Source organism: Cyanistes caeruleus, chromosome 3 (assembly GCF_971803275.1).
Source record: "Cyanistes caeruleus chromosome 3, bCyaCae1.hap1.1, whole genome shotgun sequence".
Classification (NCBI taxonomy): domain Eukaryota; kingdom Metazoa; phylum Chordata; class Aves; order Passeriformes; family Paridae; genus Cyanistes; species Cyanistes caeruleus.
The window spans coordinates 17365640-17384293 of record NC_141703.1 but is presented as its reverse complement, the minus strand read 5'-3'; the positions used below and the strand labels follow the sequence as shown (position 1 = coordinate 17384293).

General features: G+C 40.5%; 1 protein-coding gene across 10 annotated transcripts in view; it reads right to left on the bottom strand.

The window, feature by feature from the left end:
- Positions 1 to 940: 940 nt before the first annotated feature.
- Positions 941 to 18654, bottom strand: part of VEGFD (vascular endothelial growth factor D) — a 36825-nt gene continuing 19111 nt past the window's right edge. For all 10 annotated transcript variants that reach the window (XM_086880023.1, XM_086880022.1, XM_023918415.2 and 7 more), the window contains 6 exons: positions 13710 to 13920; positions 9579 to 9769; positions 7054 to 7202; positions 5688 to 5785; positions 3049 to 3244; positions 941 to 1612 (listed from right to left, as the gene is read on the bottom strand). In XM_086880023.1, coding sequence (XP_086736149.1) covers positions 1486 to 1612; positions 3049 to 3244; positions 5688 to 5785; positions 7054 to 7202; positions 9579 to 9769; positions 13710 to 13920 — 972 coding nt within the window. In that variant the 3' untranslated portion in view covers positions 941 to 1485. The remainder of the gene's footprint in view (positions 1613 to 3048; positions 3245 to 5687; positions 5786 to 7053; positions 7203 to 9578; positions 9770 to 13709; positions 13921 to 18654) is intronic.

Sequence of the window (18654 nt, the reverse complement as noted above, 5' to 3'; positions counted from 1 at the left end):
CAGGCAGGCTGCTCACAGCCCAGACTCTGCTGCTCCAGCAGAGGATCCCAGGCCAGCTCACAGAACAGGTACCACTAACAGCCTGCAGGTATGTTTGCACAGACTAAGGTCCCAGCTGGCTTAGGAAACACTCACAGCACTCAGGATCAAATCCTAAATGCCTTACTGACACTCTAGGCATGTTAAATTGTTTGGTGCTTTGTCCAGCTATTCAATCAATCTTATGGGATTTGGCTCTAATTTTATTATAAAGCAATCTATTTTTCCTATATGAATAAAAAAACCCCAGACTTAGTTGCACATCAGAAATCCATTTTCTGTTCCCTGTGTTGTGTCAAATATTCCATCTCTGTAGCATTTGTTTCATATACTCTGTTCCCTTTGTTCACAGTGCAGTGTAGAATTGGAGAATTCAGCAACTCGGAAAAAATTATACAGATGTCAAGAATATCACTTCCAGTTCAGGATTATTGCTCATAATATTTTGTCTGGATTAGCTCACACCAGACTTCAGTGGCTCAGAAAATAATACTGCCCTTTTACCTGATCTGGTTAAAGCACTCTTACTCAGGCCTCACACTGGGGAGAGGAATTTCAGTGCAAAGGAGATATTTTCATTGCATGGTAAGCTGAAAGGAAAACTATCTTCTAATGAACAGTGCTTTTCCAAAAAATCACTGAAGAGTTAGTACTAGTGTGGTGTTATCCCCTTTAGAAGATTAGCACACTACACCAGGAACAAATAAATAAGGCAGACATGGGAAAAAATGCTTCATTTTTACTGAAACTATTGGGTCAAGTGACCTTGTTTCGACCTGGGTTTGAGCAGAAGCCAGTCCCTGTGGAACAAACGTAAGAAAACTGTACTTGAAATGGCTTTGGGGTTTTCCTTATTTTCTTTTTGTTGGGCAGAGTTTTAAAATAACAGAGAAAAATCAAATCCACTCGAATAACTGATGTATTTATTTTCTTATATACACTTAAATATGGCACATCTGACAGTAGTTGTACAATAAACACAAAATTATAATCAAAGCTGGACAGTAGATCAAATAACTCAGTGCTGAACCTATTAGAAGCCAAATCCTGTACACTGAATTTCTGAAGAAAGTTTTACCCAGGAGCTGCATTAGCTAAGGATTCAGAGGCTAAGATTATCAAGTCTCAATTTCTGAATGACTGGCTGGACACTGTGACTCTATTTCCAATACACAGTTTTATCTTCCATAACGTAACCTTGAACTGGTACTTGCCAATCTTTCTTCCATGCAGCCAGAAATTCATCAGCTGTTGTTACCTCTTGGAGAACATTTACCAGTGTCCCAGAGGATTCACTTGCAGTTAGTGATTACTCTAATAAATAAATGCAGACTGGATTAATTCTTCTGCTATTAATGTGGAAGATGTTCATGTTTACTATTGTTTGAAAGTCAGTGACAGCTACTTTGCAAAGCAGTGGATTTTCGAAGAGTAGGGGAAGCTCAGTCAAGGAGTTTCTCTGCTTTGGGAGCCATGAGTACCTTTCTTCTCCTTTGGACAACGACAATGCCTGGAACACACTGGTTTGGCAGTTGGGCATGTTCTGGGTTGGGATGGACATCTGTCTTCACAACTGTTTGATAAAGAAAGAATGCAAAAGAGAAAAGCATTTTAATATGAAAATTCTTCACTGTCATATTCCTCAACTTTTTCATCATTGAACACTGCAATGCTCCCTACACATCATTTGGGAAAGTGTTGATGTCTTACAACACAGAGAGACAGGAATTTTCTGCCTCACAATTTTTGTCTACAGCAACATGTCTTGCAGTGGTCCATTTGTTCTGATTCACAACTTAAGTGGTGCTTTCCTTTCTTGAGACCAGTAAAGTCCTGAAGGTCAGCACTGGATAGTGCTGCTCTGGGACTCTGCAAAGTAGCTTATCTCACTTCATGATTCAGCTTTGCTTCTCCAGAAATACTGCACATAGAAGTCTGGCATTAAGGTCCTGTGTCCAGATTACAGGAATTTCTAGAAGCCAAATTCATATAAACAAATTGTTAAATTGCTCCCCTCCCACCTCTCTGAAACATAAATAACCAATTTTTTCCTTCTCATTTTTAGCTCTGCTGATTGTTTTAGCTATTTTTATACTTGACAACTATTTTGTGTTTGTCCTTGTTTCCAAAGCTGAACCTGAAGATGCAAAGGGTAATTCTCCCACAGCATCTTCCCTGTCAATGAACCTGTGAAGCCACTGAGAGTGGACCCTGTGGGTGACCACTCAGTGAGCTACAGCTCTGCCAAGGCACCCAGGGAAACTGGATGCTGACTACCCTTATATAAACTTTGAAACTAACCTACTGCATGCTCCTAGGTCTCTACATGGAACCAGAGCTTTCTGAAAAATTTAAAGAAATAACTAATCCATTAAAACAGGTGTTTTAAGACAGCATTTTATACCTGTGATTTGACACAGAAACCTCAAAACTAATAATACAGATTAGGGAAATTCATGGAGTGTAATAGCCCCAGAACAATTTTCCTGCTTCTCAGTGGAGTCAGAGCTGGTTGAGTAGATTTATATGTGTGAAGAATTGCATTAGGTTTAGAAAATTACTTGCTCTGAGGACAAACTGGATATGGAATGTGCTGTGTGTTCTGTGTGCAAATTTAGGGAGCCTTTGTCCCTAACCATCCGTGAGATTGCCTTCAGCTGGTGCAGAGAACAGCTGTCACAGGATGGGTTCTGCCTACCTACAAGACTTGGTATCTCATTGCAAAAACTAATATCAGTTGTAGTACAGTTTTAGTCATCATTCCCTAAAGATTAGCAAGAAAAAACAAGTGGTAAGTATTGACAGTTGAATAGCAGCCTTGCCCAGACTTCTTAAAAATACAAATAAAGCTTAAATTCCTTTTATTCGGTAAGTATTGTAAATATAATCTCCATCATCATCATCATCATCTTCCTAACTTTAGCAAGGTATTTTATCCCAGCCAATTAAGCACTTGCAACTCTAATTCATCTCTTGCAGTGTAGACACTGAATGGCAAGGATCACTTACCTGCAGGTTTCAGCATGAAATATCTTGTGTTTTAGAGCACAGCTCTCCTGGCTCTCCCTACACAAATAGCAGCTGCAGTTCTCTTTACTTTGAAAGAAATCTGTGGGACACTTATGTCTACAGATGCATTCACAATTTTCTTCATCAAATTCCATATGTTGTCCACACATAGCCAGCTCAGCAAGAGGAGGGAGTCCTGCAACAGCACATACATCTTTTAGCACTAAGCTTTACATAACTAAATCCTGCTTTTGAAGAGACTATGCTCTCTATTCATTAGGACTCACACATGTACTTTCTGATAGATTCCAGATTTCACAATTTCTGTCACAACTTTCTGTGCAGCAACAGACTCAAGAGGATTGAGCTGATTATTTCACTTTATTCTAATACTGCTATTTCTTATGGGTTGAACTTAGCACAAAAAAAAAAAATTGGGGGATGTATACTGCTAGAGTCTCATGTTATGTTTTGGAATGCATAAATATTTACTGGACAGCAAGTTTTAAAAAGATAATCTCAAAAGGGACTTAGTCTATACCCATGACAAAAAGGCACATCCATGCAAGCTACCACACCCACCATGTGTGCTTCACTACACAGGCACTGCAGGAATTTTTAAGGACTAATGCTGTGTCTACTAGGGGGCAAGCTGGCCTAGCACTTCAACAAGGAGCACATTCATATTTGTCAAAGATGAAAGAAAATACTTTGTTTCAGAAAAAAAAGCCAAAACAGCCAAGGGAACTCACTGTCTAATATCTTCCCTGAAAGTGCACATCTGGAGCACAATATGCAGCTAATCCTAGCAAAAAGGGAACACATTTTGTGAAAGCTTTATTAAAATGCAAGCAGCACATCCCTGGTTAAAGGTCATGGCATATAAGGTGTCATTGGGAAGGTAATTTCCTGTAGCTTTACAATTAGCTCTTGGATATAACCTATGGAATGTGAAATGTAACCTGCACCTCTGCCATCTGATCCCTGATCTCAGGGGTCAGAAAAGGCTCGCACATTACTTGAAAGAAATTTTCATTATTATTTGCTCAATGCTGAAAAACCGGTATCTCAACAGAATGAAATCTAAAGCCTATTGAAAGAGAGGAGGGAGTCTGCCCAAAATTCTTGGAAGACAAACCCTTTCCTTGAGGTGATAAAGCTTGGCATGCATGAAGTGGTGTAGAGTGTTTCTATCTCACTTTGCTTCAACCTCAAAGACAGATTTTTAAGTTATTTTGTCCCAGCCACTTGCCAAACACAATGCACATCAGAGAATGATATTTTTTCTAAGGAAGTATTGAGTCTATGTCAACAAAGGCCATAATTCAACAAGCCACAGATCTTAATGCTCCAAGCTGTCTTTACTTAAGACTCTGAGTTAAGAGGGCTCTGGCTATTCTCAGTATTGGAATTGCATTTGGACTCAGTCTGAAATACAGAGTACTAATTCCTTCTGGACTGAAAAGTCTAACTTGTGTTTGACTCCCTAACCTGATGGTCAGAGGATCTTATCCAGAGTGAGAAACAATTCAACAGAAGCCACTATGCAAATTATTTCTTGCTTATTAGCATTAGGAGATTGTAATCAGTAGATCAGTTTATGAGGTTACTTAGCTTTATTTTAATTTGCTACTCTAGGAATTGCTTGCCAGATTGATTTATTTTTGCCTTGAATGGTTTATTCTTTCTCTTGCTGAATGTAGCTTAAAGCAAAAAGGCAAGATTTCATTCTCTCTGTTTCCTCTAGTGCTATGACCATGTTATTTTGACCAATGCAATTTCCTGAGAAAAAAAAAATTAAAAAAATCTTACACAGGACTTGGAGAAAATATAATTTCTCTTAATATTTATTGCTAGTAAGTATGTTCAGACTCACACAGTTACCACCCAGAATATTTCCTGCAATTTTCTTTGACAAATAAAAATTTTACAGGAGAAGCAGAGGAAGAAAGGCTGTTACTCTCCTTCTACAAATTTTATCCTTTTCCATCTCCTTCCACAGACCTGAACAAATATCCATACATACTCCTGAGTATGTAAGGTGTATCAGTTTAAAATATTTCTAAGTAACTTAAGATTATCATTAAAATACTCAAATATTTTGAAAGGTTATATAATTTTTTGCACTCATTACAGTTAATGTACAGGACTAGTTTTGTCTGTCTTATTCATTATTAAGTCTTTTCTTAAGAACTAAAAATAAATTAAAAAATTAAAAATTAGTACCCATGTAATGTATTCTAGGGATTTTTTTTTTTTCTAGAGTTAAGAAGTTTCCCTAATGCCCATCATACAATTTAAGGCACATGTGAAGTGAAAATTTGTACAGGGTGCCTACTTCACAAAATCTTATAAGTACTTTCCTATGTCCTAGTCAGGTTGCTAGTACAGAGACAGTAAAACATTCAGGCAAAAAATCATGAGATGAGAAGAAGCACATGTGTGTTTATTTTCAGGTGAGTTTCCACACCATAATCCAAGTCTATCTAGGGATGTGGAATAAAAGCTTTAACTCTATCAATGAAAAAAGTAAAGAAGAGGACCAGAATGAGAGACAAAGAGCTTGGAGATGGTACACAAAAGTGTCTCTTTGTCATTCCATCCTTACAAAAAGTGTCCCTTTGTCATTCTGTCCTTACCTTCTCGTCTGTTGGAGTGCTGTGTGTCTATAACACATTCACATTTGTCACTATCCCAGATCCATCCATTGTGGCAAAATTTGTTGGTAAAGGGGCATCTAGATGAAAAAGAAATTGTGATAGGAATTAAAAAAAATAATTAGGCCCATCAGGGTAGCCATTTGGCAAAATGAGCTGCTGCTGTGCTGGGTCTGCTATGTGTACCTGGCACCTGTTTGCACTAAAGCTGCGGACAGAAAGAATAGGGTCTGGGTGACTCTGCTGATAGGGAAGAGCTCTCTGGCTCCCAGTGACACAGGAAGCAAGTTCAGCACCTATTTCAGATTACAGCCTTAGGAAAAAACTACAGTTTTGCACCTCTACTTTTCCATAAAACAGCTTTAACCCGGGCGGGGCTGTCTTTGTCCTGCAGTATTCATGCTGTGTAACTTTACTCAATTTTGTCTTGCTGCCAGAAGATTCAGTTCCACTTTAATTTGCCCATGCTCACGGATGCATGGGGGACTATTTCAGTGTCAGAGGGACAGATTGACTTTCAGGCCCTTTGCTCCAGGAGGGAAACTCACAAACTGAAAAGAGACTGAGGTTCTTCTGTATTTGTCAAGAACGAGGATTTGGAGTAGCCAGCAGGCTGAGGGAGGGCTGGAGTGGCTTTGCTGAAATGACACCTCTCCCCACCCCAATGCCTAGCTGAGGGGCAGTGGTGGGGAAAAGCAGGGCTTGACAGAGACTTTGGAGCTGACTTCCAGTGAGTTACTCAAGCTATTTGAGTTTCTAGAGTCTTTTCTTTTAATTTATCACCAGGAGTACTAGTATTTTGTGCCAAATTTTTTGAGTGAGATGTGAGGTCACTTTTCTCCTGTCCATGAGTCTGAGCAAACCAAGACTGGATCAAAAAACTGTAAAGCCAAGATTCACATCAATTCTGACCCAATGTGCCATAAAGTATGGCAGAGGGCTTTAGCTTGAGCACAGAACTAGGTGTGCTCAATAATAATAATAAACTCGGTGTGCTTGGTGTGGCTAAATAATGCACAGAGTGCTGTGTCAGGCTGGCAACGTCTGTGCACACATTCCCAAATAGCTCCAGGGGAGCATAGTGCCAATATGAGCACCTTGAGTCCCTGCTCAAGAGCCTAAATATCTTAGTGACTTCAGATGCTGCAGAACTGGCCTTTAGTTTGTTGGACTCTGATGACCATTCCCTTAAAATTCACATGGTTTGGGTGAACTTTCTAACCCTGATTCTAACCAAGTTATTCAGAAAAAGTGGTGGGTTAACAGAAAGAGAATGGACCATTATAACATGCAAATCAGGACAAAACAATTTCAACATGTGTAGAAGTTTGCAAAGGAGGGAACTTACCCATCTTCTTCTGGGTACTGGACAGATCTTCGTATGATGGTGTACTGGTGGCGCTGGGTATTTGACGTACACTTACAGGCTGTGTGATTGGCAATTTTGATGGGCACAGGCTCAGGAACACTTGTCAAGGGAACCGAGATCTCAAAGAGCTAGGTAGGACAAATAACATTTATTTTTCAGTTTCCCTTCTACAGTTAATAATTAATTATTAATAGTTATTAATTGAATAGTAATTAATAATTACAATTTAAAATAAAAATATCACATTCTTTTCCACCATTTTTCCCACCCTTTCTCTTATCTAGAGATAGTTACCATAAATATAAATGAGCAGAAGTGCACTGAGGATTTTGAAGAATAAGCAATGCCCACCAAGGTAGGAACTTGCCAAAATGGGCATTCAAGTGCTGTATTACAGCTATTAAACAGCCAAGACTACTCAAAATTATTTGCAAGCAAATACAAAACCCTCTTTTGGATGGTAGGGCCAAATGGTGGGAGAGGTAGATGTTGACAACTTTTTTCTTGGTGGTGCCATCAGTTGAGTCTCTACCACTTACAGAGACAGCTACTTAACTGTCCTGGGGTATAATCACAGTATGCATCTTTAGGGACCTAGCTTAAGCCCCACAGCCTCCTCAGAAAGGGAAAAAAACAGGAGTAAATAGAGAAAGGTTCATTCTGCTTCAGCTGGGTTTCTGCAGGGAATCAATCATCCTGGAAATGTCTCTCTGTTGACTATAGGAGGAGCTTAAGGAACAAAGCAGCCGCTTTCAGTGCATCCAAATTGTTAAGAGTGATCTTTGAGTAGGCCTGTGGGGGCTCTGGTTCCTTGGGCAGTTGTGTGCAGGAGCTTCCTTCCCATGGAAACCAAAGCACTGGGCACATCTTGGTGTGCCAGCATGTCTTGGCTTAAAGCTGCATCCACCTGCAGGGACTGAGTATTTCTAAACAGACTGCTTAGGCATTAAAACATATGTGTTGCAGTGTCCAACTGTAGGTGGCATCAATATCCTCCAGCCAATATTTTATATCAAGGGAAAAAAATCCTCTCACTAGTATGGGAATATGGGAATAATTCCATTAGATGAATAAATCTGGACTGATGGTGGTGTCTCCAGAAATGGAGCTTAGCTGGAGACTTTTGAGGGAATGCTTATTTTGAGGGATGCTAAAGGAATGTTACACTCTGCAAGACTTCAGGTTTTCAACAAACTTATGAACTGCTGCTCAAAAAAACACATAAATAAATAAATACTTCTTAGCCTGACCTAGCTCCCTGAGCTGATCAGATGTCTTTTGTGTGTGGCCAACAGCTCATAACAGCTTTCTCCTTCTGGTATGGAATGAAAGCAATTAATGAGCATTGACGCAAGAAGGACAGGCCCTGATTTATTTTACTCCAGCTATATTCCAGTACAACCAGACACAGTGGAATTACATTCCAGCAAACATAAAATAAATACAGAAGTAAATTGACCTGTTTCCCACAAGGGCTTCAATTTTCTTTTTGAAACAACTGCACTTGATCTTTATTACGATTTAAAGAAAAGCCTTTCTCATAAGTAGAATTTCATTTGTTACGCCAAGTGAAACAGGAATGCACAAGATGAAGGTTCCTCAAAGAGGACCAGTCTCCTGTGCTTCTTCTGTGTGTATGACTCATAGAATCATAGAAAGGCTTGTTTGGAAGGGACCTTAAAGATCAGTTCCAACCCCTTACCCCCTCCCATGGGCAGTGGTGCCACCCACTAGACCAGATTGCTGTTGAACAATGGTTGGTTTCATTCACAGAATGGATTCAAAGTACTAAACTTGGACCTCTGCTCAGTCATCCACTTGAGCAAGATATCTCTGTACATAGCCTCTAGTGGGAAAGAAGCTGTCTGGCTACTCTATGGTCCGTTTTTGGGACTGGTCACTAAAACTTGGGTATCATCTGTTGTGCCTATTTAGTAATTGACTACTGGTTTATGCCTTCCTTTCCCTAAGAGGTTTGTGATTCGGGACATTCAGATCCTGAGGCATGCTTATTAAGAGCATCTGATCTCTCCTGATGAATATGTCTCCTTTTTTGGGTTGCAAAATTGCACATCCACAGTTATTAGCCAGACTTCTTGCACTGATGATAATGTTGAAATGAAGTGGCCCAACACACCAAAATTTCCTGGGATTAAACCTTGGATACAGAGGATTCCTAGAAGGCAACACTCTCAAGGGGTCCCCAGTCCAAGTAACAATGTATTAAAGAAGGATGAAACTTCTGGTCATCATGAGCCACTTTATCAGGGCCTGATTTTCCATCTCTACACACATATAAATAACTTTTAATAATGCAACATGAATGTAAAATGCTATGGCACCCTCCTGCATTCACTCCACATGGATAAAAAATTAATTCTTCTGTTTGTTGTGATAGTACAGACAGATCTTCCATACTAGGATCTCAGAAACCAAACATCCTCCTTCCCCTCCCTTTTTGGTGAGCCACAGTAAAAAGAAAACAGATGAATAGCCTCATTTACCGTTTTTGACACGTAAGTTGTACTTGTATTCATGCAGCTGAGACTCTCCTCGTTGCAGCAGCCTCCACATCTGAACACATTCACACAGGGAGGCTTGAAAAATTTATTGGTTGTTGTACCTAGCTCTTTGGCAACTTCCACACAGGTTTCCCTTGGCACACACTGAGTCTTTTGCCATTCTTCATCTATGACTGGAGAAAACACCATTTTTATGAACAATCATGGCAAAGCTGAACCTCTTGATTAGCGAAGCAGAAGCATTATATAAATAAAAATGAAGCCCTGGCAGGACATTTGCACTTACTTGGATCAATTTACACTTATTTGGATCAATCTAAGGACCAGAGAGAGTTCTGAGTGCAAAATTATCCCAGTAACTTACACCAGCTGCACTGGCAGAAAGGTTGTTGCATTTATCTGCCTTTAGCTTTCAATGCAAATGACCAAAATCTCTGTTAATTCCAGCAGATCAGGTTCAGCTGCATTGATTTCCCCTAGCTGAGAGCCCCCAGCTCCAGTGTCTGTCTGACAAAGCTGTGACAAAGCTGCCCCACATCCCATTCCCCTTTGCTTTCCTTATTGTCATTTTATCCTCTCTCTGAGTGTACCCCACCACAGACTCAGCAGAGCCTGGGCCTTAGTGCAGAAGCACATTAATGATTACCAGATTCTGGTCAGAGGGTATGAGTACTCCTGGTGGATGTCAGCCAGAGAGCACTGTTTCCAAAATGCCCAGTGAAATCCAAGATAAACAGTTTCACACCTCAGTACCATCAGGGGGTTCAAGGCTGAATAACAGGGATATGAATTCAAGCATGAGTTCAAGCCTATTCAAAATACCATGGCATCTTTCAGATTCTGAATTGCTGTAGACTAGTAGACTAGGCTTGTCTGATTTGTCAAATCCTGACTGTGAGGAGGAACAATGCATTAACTTCCTGAACCAGACAGAGAAAACAGTGGCATTTACATAATTTATGTAATACAGTCTTGAGTTTTGTCAAGAGGTGGATCTCCTTTTCTTGCCTTTTCCTTACTTGATTCAAGTTATGGAATTGCTCATAAGTCATCAATGCTTATGCTTTAAGTTCTTCTTAAAATGATGAGAAACATTTTTCCTCTTTACCCACTACATCTGGATTGTGAAAGCTGAAAAAGCTGAAAAGCAACTTTTATACTGTTAAAAAAATGCTCTCTCTTCCAGTGCAGTCCACCTCCCTACCAGTGTAAAAACAATGCCTACATTTACAGTGAAGGTCTGAGAAAAAAGAAATTCTGGAATACTTTTAACCTACATACTATACCCCACCTTCAGATGAAGATCTGGTTTTCTCATTCCTGACTTTCCTTTTGTTATTTTAAACTTTTTTTTCAACTGACTTTGTATATTTAAATAATTTTGTTTATTCCTAAAAAGTCCTTTGACAGGGTTGATTTGCTCCATTTTTCAGCCATGCAAAGAGTACAGCAAATAAGTTTTATTTCTGAATTGTGAAGAAGAGGCATAAATTAAGATAAGAATAATTATTAGCATTGATAGAATTTTCTAGAGTAATTTTAGTTCTATCAAAACAGCAATCTAATCCTAACATCAAAATAGAAAATGAAGTGTTTGCCAGACTCATTAAGGTATGTGCCTGTAATCACTTCAGATGTCACTTCAATGAGCATAAGCAGCGATGACCTTTCCAGCTACACTCATCCTCACTTTATTAACCACTTCTTTAGCAGAAGGGCTGTTACAGGAACTGGCTGCCAAGAAAGTGGGTGTCACATCTTGTTCAGAAGCTCCGTGGTCACCTTGGTCATTTCTGTGACCAAGCACAGAGCAGCTTCTGAGAAATTTGTCTGTGATACAGTCTCCAGCTTGAAAGTCCTGCAGTCCTCAGTGACTGAGCAGCTCAGGGGAGACTGTGGTTAGATGAAGTGACACAAACTTTCAGTGAATTCATTGTTAAAGCTCTGGAAAGGAGGAACAAAGTCCTGAATTTTGCCCGATGGAGTTTGGAGTGCTGTGAAAGATACTCCAGTGAAACAATGAGTCTTGACCCAGCCCTCTCATCAAAACATTTTATTAAAACAAAACAGATGCCCTTGACAGAAAGGTCACTACTTAATGACTGGAAAGGGTGTGGGAAAGAAATACATGTTTATGGGCTTGTGTTTTTTTAAAAGGAGCTGTAGTACCTTGAACATATTTATATATTAGAACAAAAGTACTTTCTGTCCTGGGATAATTCCTCTTTGAATGGAAGAATGGAGAAGATAGCCCAATGGGTTTTTTCAGCTTGAATTTCAGCAACTTGACTTTTAATGAGAAATCTGACAACTCTGTGACTAAAGTTAGACTTTCAAAGGGTGAATAGGAAGCAACCTAATAGCTGTTCCAAGCAGAAAGCTGTGTCTATATGACCATAGTAAAATAGAACCACAGAACAGTTTAGTTTGGAAGGGACCTCAGAGATCATCTAATTCCAACCGCTCTGCTGTGGGCAGTAACACCTTCCTCTAGACCAGGATGTTTAGGATTCAATCCAGCCAGGCCTTGAACACTTCCAGGGAGGGGTCATCCACAGCTTCTCTGGGCAACTTGTTCTAGTGTCTTCCTAATATCTAATCTAAACTTACCCTCTTTTAACTTCACTACATGCCTTTGGGGAAAGTCCCTCTTCAGCTCTCTTGCAGCTCCCTCCTAGGTACTGGAAGGCTGCAATAAGATCTCCATGGAGCCTTCTGTTCTCCAGGCTGAACAGCCCCAACTCTCTCAGCCTGACTTCATAGGAGAGGTGCTCCAGCCCTGTGACCATCTCAAATTAGTCACAGCGTACTAAATGGCACAGTGACCTTGTTATCCGAACATTATCTACGTTATAATATTGAGTTACATTATTCTGCCATTGAAAAATGTGCATTTGAATGTTCCCTGCCTCCATAATATTTAATAACATGCCCTGTAGTCATGTTGTTTTGACAAAAAGAATATTTTAGTTTTGCAGAAATGGTGGTGTTCAGTAAATGAGCAGCAGTGAATAGAGGATTACAGCACTTGACTCTGGGTACTCCTAATAACTCTAAGGATTTTTAATGTTTCTGAGTAGAATTATAAGGGTATGTAAATAAAATGTCTATCACTATTAAAAGCTATCTTAATTGTTCTTTGTGTGTGTACTTGTTTTAACTTTTTTTCTGTACCAAATTCCTGTCAAAAGTGTAAAGCCATGCCTGTGATATGAAAACCCTCCTCAGACAGGCACTTGTATACACATTCTGTGTTGTGGCTCACAGAAGCAATTTAAGGCCTTTGCTCAGATATAATTTAGCTTAGTAATGGTGTGAGAATGTGGCTGGGATTGTTGTAAAAGTGGTATTGGAACAGGATCAGCAATATCTGATTTCCCAAAAGGAAAGTGATGTGATAATATCACATCAGGATAAAAACAAAGAGATTATCTCAACCTGTCCTTCATTAGTCTACAGTTTATTTTTGCTGTAGGATGTTCATCTTCTGGATCAAAATATAGCGACTGATCCTTTGTTTTACATCCATGAATATGTAATGCCTCTTGAGCATCACAGCCACGAGGAACAATATTCATACTTGCTCCAGATGGAGGGAGTAAGTTGTGATTCTCCGCTTTTAGTTGCTGGTTGGTTGCCTCAAGGTCTACTGTTCTCTGTAGAAACTTCCTCAAACAGATTGAGGTTAGGACAACACCTTCTTTCTCTCAATTCCCACACAGACACTGCTGCTGGTGCAGTGCCTTGCATCAGAGCACACCTAATAAAAAAGGGATTTCTATGCCTGCAGTAAAGTTTATTCATTTCTGCCTGCAAGCAAGTTTGAGATGCAGCACAGTGCTGCTGTCCAGCTCCTCAGCCAGTCATTCTGACCTGGTTTTTGTACATTGACTTCTCTTTCTTTTGTGCACTGACAAAACAGTGGTCACAAAACAAGGAGGTGTACTCAGGCTGTTGTCTGACACTTTCCCATACAATGTCATTTTCCAGTAATGCCCTGTTGTTTCCAGTATGGGTATATTCTAGGAACCCCCTTACTTCACAGTTTACCACGCAAGAATCAGGGAGGGGTCTTGAAGCTGAGGCCAGACTGGGCCACAAACCTGCACCTACCTTTCAGTGTGTCGATATCATAGAAAGCAGCAGCAAATCTGGTAGAGCGATGTGAAGCAGAGCGGGAGTCTAAGTTGGCCAAGCTCTTGAGTTTTAGCCTGCATTTCCACAGCTTCCAGTCCTCAGAGTGAGTGATGTGAAGCAGTTCTTCCAGGCTGGATGCTCTCCTAATCTGCTGTTCTGACCGCTCCAATGCTGACAGAGATGTCCTCTGGAAGGAAAGGGGGGAGTCAGAAGGCCAGTTCTTTACAGCCTGTCCCCAGTGCAGCACGGGGATCACTTGTACCAAAAGGGACATCTGAGTGTACCTGGGAAAACAGCAGTGCACAGAGATGTCCCAGGCTTTGAGAGTTCCCAGCACCAGACTGATCTGCAGGATTTGTGCCCACATAGATTAGGAAGGGGAGATACCAACTTCTTCACCCTGTTCATCACAGCCCTCAGACCTATTTGACAAACGCAGACTTTGCTGTGTCCCTGGTCTCCAGGGAACCTGGCAGACACTGATCACATCCCTGCTGTGCCTGAGCTGGCCAGTCATGCCAGAGGTCACCCTACAGGTAACCTGGATCAGTTCAGCTGGTGAGCCCAGCCCATGTGCCTCTGCAGCAAGCCACCTCGGGTGCCAAAACTCTGGTTCCAGCCAAGAGACATCACTGCAGGGTCAGATGATACAGCTGGAAGCTGCAATAAGTACGAGGGCCCATCCATATGGCAGGCAAGCGCATCATTCAACATGCTACAAAGTGCAGATGCATCTGCCATCCCCCATTGTGACTCCACTTGGGTCATGCCCATGTCCAGCCCCAGAGCTGTGGCTGTGCAGCAGCATTAGCACAGTCAATGCATTTTCCACCTGTGTGATCTTCATGACCACTCTGCTTCCACAGCAGAAAACTCCCTACAAAGACCTGTACCATCAGCGTGAAGTTAATATTCACTTTAAAAATAGCTGTTTAACACTTAATATTGCACAGCATCCTGTAACAATACTGCTTTCTTTGGCTGCTGCTTTCTGACATCTGTGTTTGTGCCTTTATCAAGGCACTGAGTATTTATTTCCACTGACTCACCAGATCTGCTGAAAACATTGTCTCCAACACAAGTAAGAGGTTATCTCTGTAAATGTCTGTATTGCACTGGGCTAGTGCTCTCTCAGCTGTACTCTCTGGTCCTGGTGAACTGTATTTTTTTACTTGCAAACAAAGGGCTGCAGTGCCAGCTGTGATAAATAAAACTCCAGTTCTTTAAAGCAAAGCTGTAGTACAAGAGGTTGTTGATGAGGTGTGTAGCAGACAGCAGTCTGAACCAGTAGCAATTGAGTGCTCTGTAGAGGGCTGGGGCAGGGGTGAGGGAAAGGGCCACCTATAAAAGGAAGATTTTTAGATGAGATCTGAAGTCCAAGCACTGAGTGCATCTGTTACTTGTTTTAAAGACATCTGTGGCATTTATTTTGCAACAATACAGATGTTAGCCTGTACACATGGGCCAAGTTAATTTTTGGGTAATTACCTTCCAATGAGCTAAAATTCCTTAAGCAATTAACTCAGAAAAAGTTGTTTGCTCTCTTTTTATGCCCATACAGAACATTATATTGTGCTCTAGCAAGTTGCCATATTTCATTATAGAGATGGCTGCTTCATAGGTGAATGATTTCTCATGCATTTCATATGTGGTGAAAACTGGAAACCCCATCTCAGTACTTACAGACAAATAGCTCAGAAGGAATGTGAATACTTAGCACCAGGAACTGGATTTCTAGACAGTTTTACAAACAAGAAACCCAGAATTTTGCTGATCCAGGAAAGCTGAAATTCAGTTTGAGGTCAATGCGTCAAGACTTATTTGTTCTAATAACCACAACTTATGTTCACTCCCATTCACAAACTGTCTCCTTGGTCTTGCAAAACATGTAGGACCAGCATTGGTATGGTATCGGGACCAAAGATATCAAAACTGAACTCTATTAAAGCATTAACTTTTTTCCTCTCTCTTTGTGGTACAAAATGTGTTCTAGCTGAATCAGCATCCAAGACTTCTAAAGAAGACTGAATTTACAGAGAACCTGTAAAAAGTGAGATGATAGCATTCTGGAACTTAGAAGGTATATCCCTGCACTTCTTGTAAGAGTCAGCAGTTTGGGATGATTAGCTTCTCAATTTCTCTTACTCCTATATCAAGAGGTTTTATTAGTCATAGAATCATAGAATTGTTAAGGTTAGAAAAGACCTCTAAAAACTTCAAGTCCAACCATCAACCCAACACCACCACTGGATTCACCACTAAACCAAACCCTGATTATTATATGAGCAAAGTAAGGTTTAAACCTAAGATGAAAGTACAGAAAAAGTAGCAATGCCTCCTCATGGTAAGGAAAGATCACTGCTTTTATCTAAAGGAAGAATTTTTACTGTTTTAAGGACTTTTTAATTTTTAAAGGTATACAAATTCCATAATGTGGACACAATACACTGAAATTAACAGACTTTGTGCTGTCACAAATACTGTTGTGTAGATGGGTCATTAGTAGAGGTCATTTCTATACCAAAAATGCTTCTCCAATTGGATTTGAATTCTGACAATTAAAAAAAACCACCTCTGATACTGATGCATAATAGTGGTACTAACAAAACCTGCCTATGTAATCAGGTTGTTTCTTGTCTTACTGCTTTTCATATTTTGGAAATTAGAGGGTATGATCAAAGGAAATGGAAGGAGCAGTGCTCAGTGTAGAATTGTCATCAGATATGTATCCTAATTATCCTAACCATGATCATCCAAAACTCACACAGAGTTAGCACTTCTCTGTCAGACCCAGCTCTGCTCAACATTGCCCAAGCTTTTCAATCCTGAAGTGAGCCTCTTGCCCCTTCTCTCAGCATGTTTCCTAACACCTGTCCAAGCTCTGCAGCTTGGTGGGATTGCCTGTTGCCTACCATGATAACACAAGAATAATTGTACTCCTACTTCTTATATTTGACTTCTTCCTAGAGGGAATAGATTTCACAAATGACTTTTTAACTTCTTCACAGAATTCCCTATCCAGTACAAAACTTCCTGGTGCCCTTTCTTGTAACAGCACTGACATAAAATATGGTCTTTGCCTCTGAGCATTGCTGACACTGGGCAAGATGGTGAGTGAAAGCACTGCTGGAGTTTAAGGGAGGTCTGAATCTCAAGTAGTTATGGGATTTTACAGTGGGGATGTCTATTTTGTTTGTGAGCTCGTTGCACTGAGCTCCTTCTGTAGCAGAGACAGAAAAACATAGACACATTTAGAGCATGATTCATTTGAAATCAAACTGAAAATCTTTTTGCTGGGTAAACCAGCAAGGCCAGGCTCACCAGAACACAAGAGGTATCAGCATGGTAGATCTTTGGTCAAACATAACACAGCTAACTGGGGTATAAAACATCTGAAGAGAAGCACCAAATTTAGCTCCAGTCTTCCTAAGTGTCAAAACAGGAACAGTGAATAGCTCCTTATATGTTTCTTTTGATTTGTTTGAGACTACTACAATGCTCTTATCTAAAACATTGTTCTAAATGCTTGCTAGAGGACACAGCAGACATTAAACAACCAGAAGGACATCCTCATTTTAATACACTTTGACCAGAGAGGTGGCTGCCCAAAACAAAAAAGCATTCAAAAGTAAAAACTTTAACAATGAGAAGTGTAAGAGGTGCATCAGCTCCATCAGCAGGACAAAGCCCTACAGCCTGAACTGCTCCTGCTGGCCACCCTCTTCCTACAGCACAGCTACACCAAATAGAGCATTGTCATGAAATCTTTCCAAAGCATTCATTTCTGGTCATACTGTTTTGAAAAGGACAGCACCAAATAAAAACACAGAACCTCTTATGGTCTCAGATAATACCATGGATGAAGTGCCATAGGCCACCACACAGGTCTGGAGACTTCTTTCATATACTGCTGTTTAAATTCAAGCTCTGTTTAAATATAGGCATATGCTAGCTGACTGAAAAGACCTACTTAGAAGAGTGCAGCTTTGGACAGAAATGTGAATAAATCTTTCAAAATGTGAAATTGGAGGAGGGTGTTAGGTTCAACAGAGTCCCACACTTACCTGTCATCTGATTTAGGGCTTTATGCCCTCTCACTTTGATAGCAAGTGGGAAGCAGTTAAAACTAGCATTTGAACAGGAAGGGAGCTCTTCACTCAGCTCTTCACTCAGAGCAGAGGTAAGATACATAGATGTCAGACTGACATTTCACTGATATTTCTGGGAGATCCATATCCTCACAAAAAGCAAAAGGGGAACAGAACCATTGACTGCTTCCCCTGACTGCAGCCATCTGCACAAGCTGTTTCCCACTTTTCAGATATCCCTACCTCCCTTTTTCAGTCTTTCTCTGATAACTGCATTCCTCCTTCCAGGTTCCCCTCCCATTCTTCACTCTGATCTCAACATCTTGAACTGCTTGGATTCCACTGTGCTTTTATGTTGTTTATTTTCACTTCTTTCCCTATATTCTGCTAGGTGGGCGTCTAGTGAAACCTATCTCAGGCTGAGCTGCTCAGCCTCCTGGTCCAGAGGAACATCGATTTTTTTCCCTTCCATGCCCTCATCCAACTTTCCTTTACATTGACACAGATTTTAGTAGTCAGCTGAGGTAAGCTGTCACCATTGTGGAAGTTGTTGGTTGTAATGGTTGCAGCCAAGACGTGGAGCAGAACTTCACTGCCCTTGGCATGGTACACACAGGGAGCAAAATCATGAGCTCTGGACCAAGGAAGCTTAACATATGAATTAAGACTTGAGAGTAAAGCAAATTAGACAAGGAGTCATTGGGAAAGGACTGCGGCACTGTCATTTCCATGCTCCCAAAAATTAAAAAAATTACCTGTGGAGCTATGTCACTGGGAAGCTCCAAATGTCCTAAACTTTCAGTACCCATCAATGTACACCCCATAGTCCACCA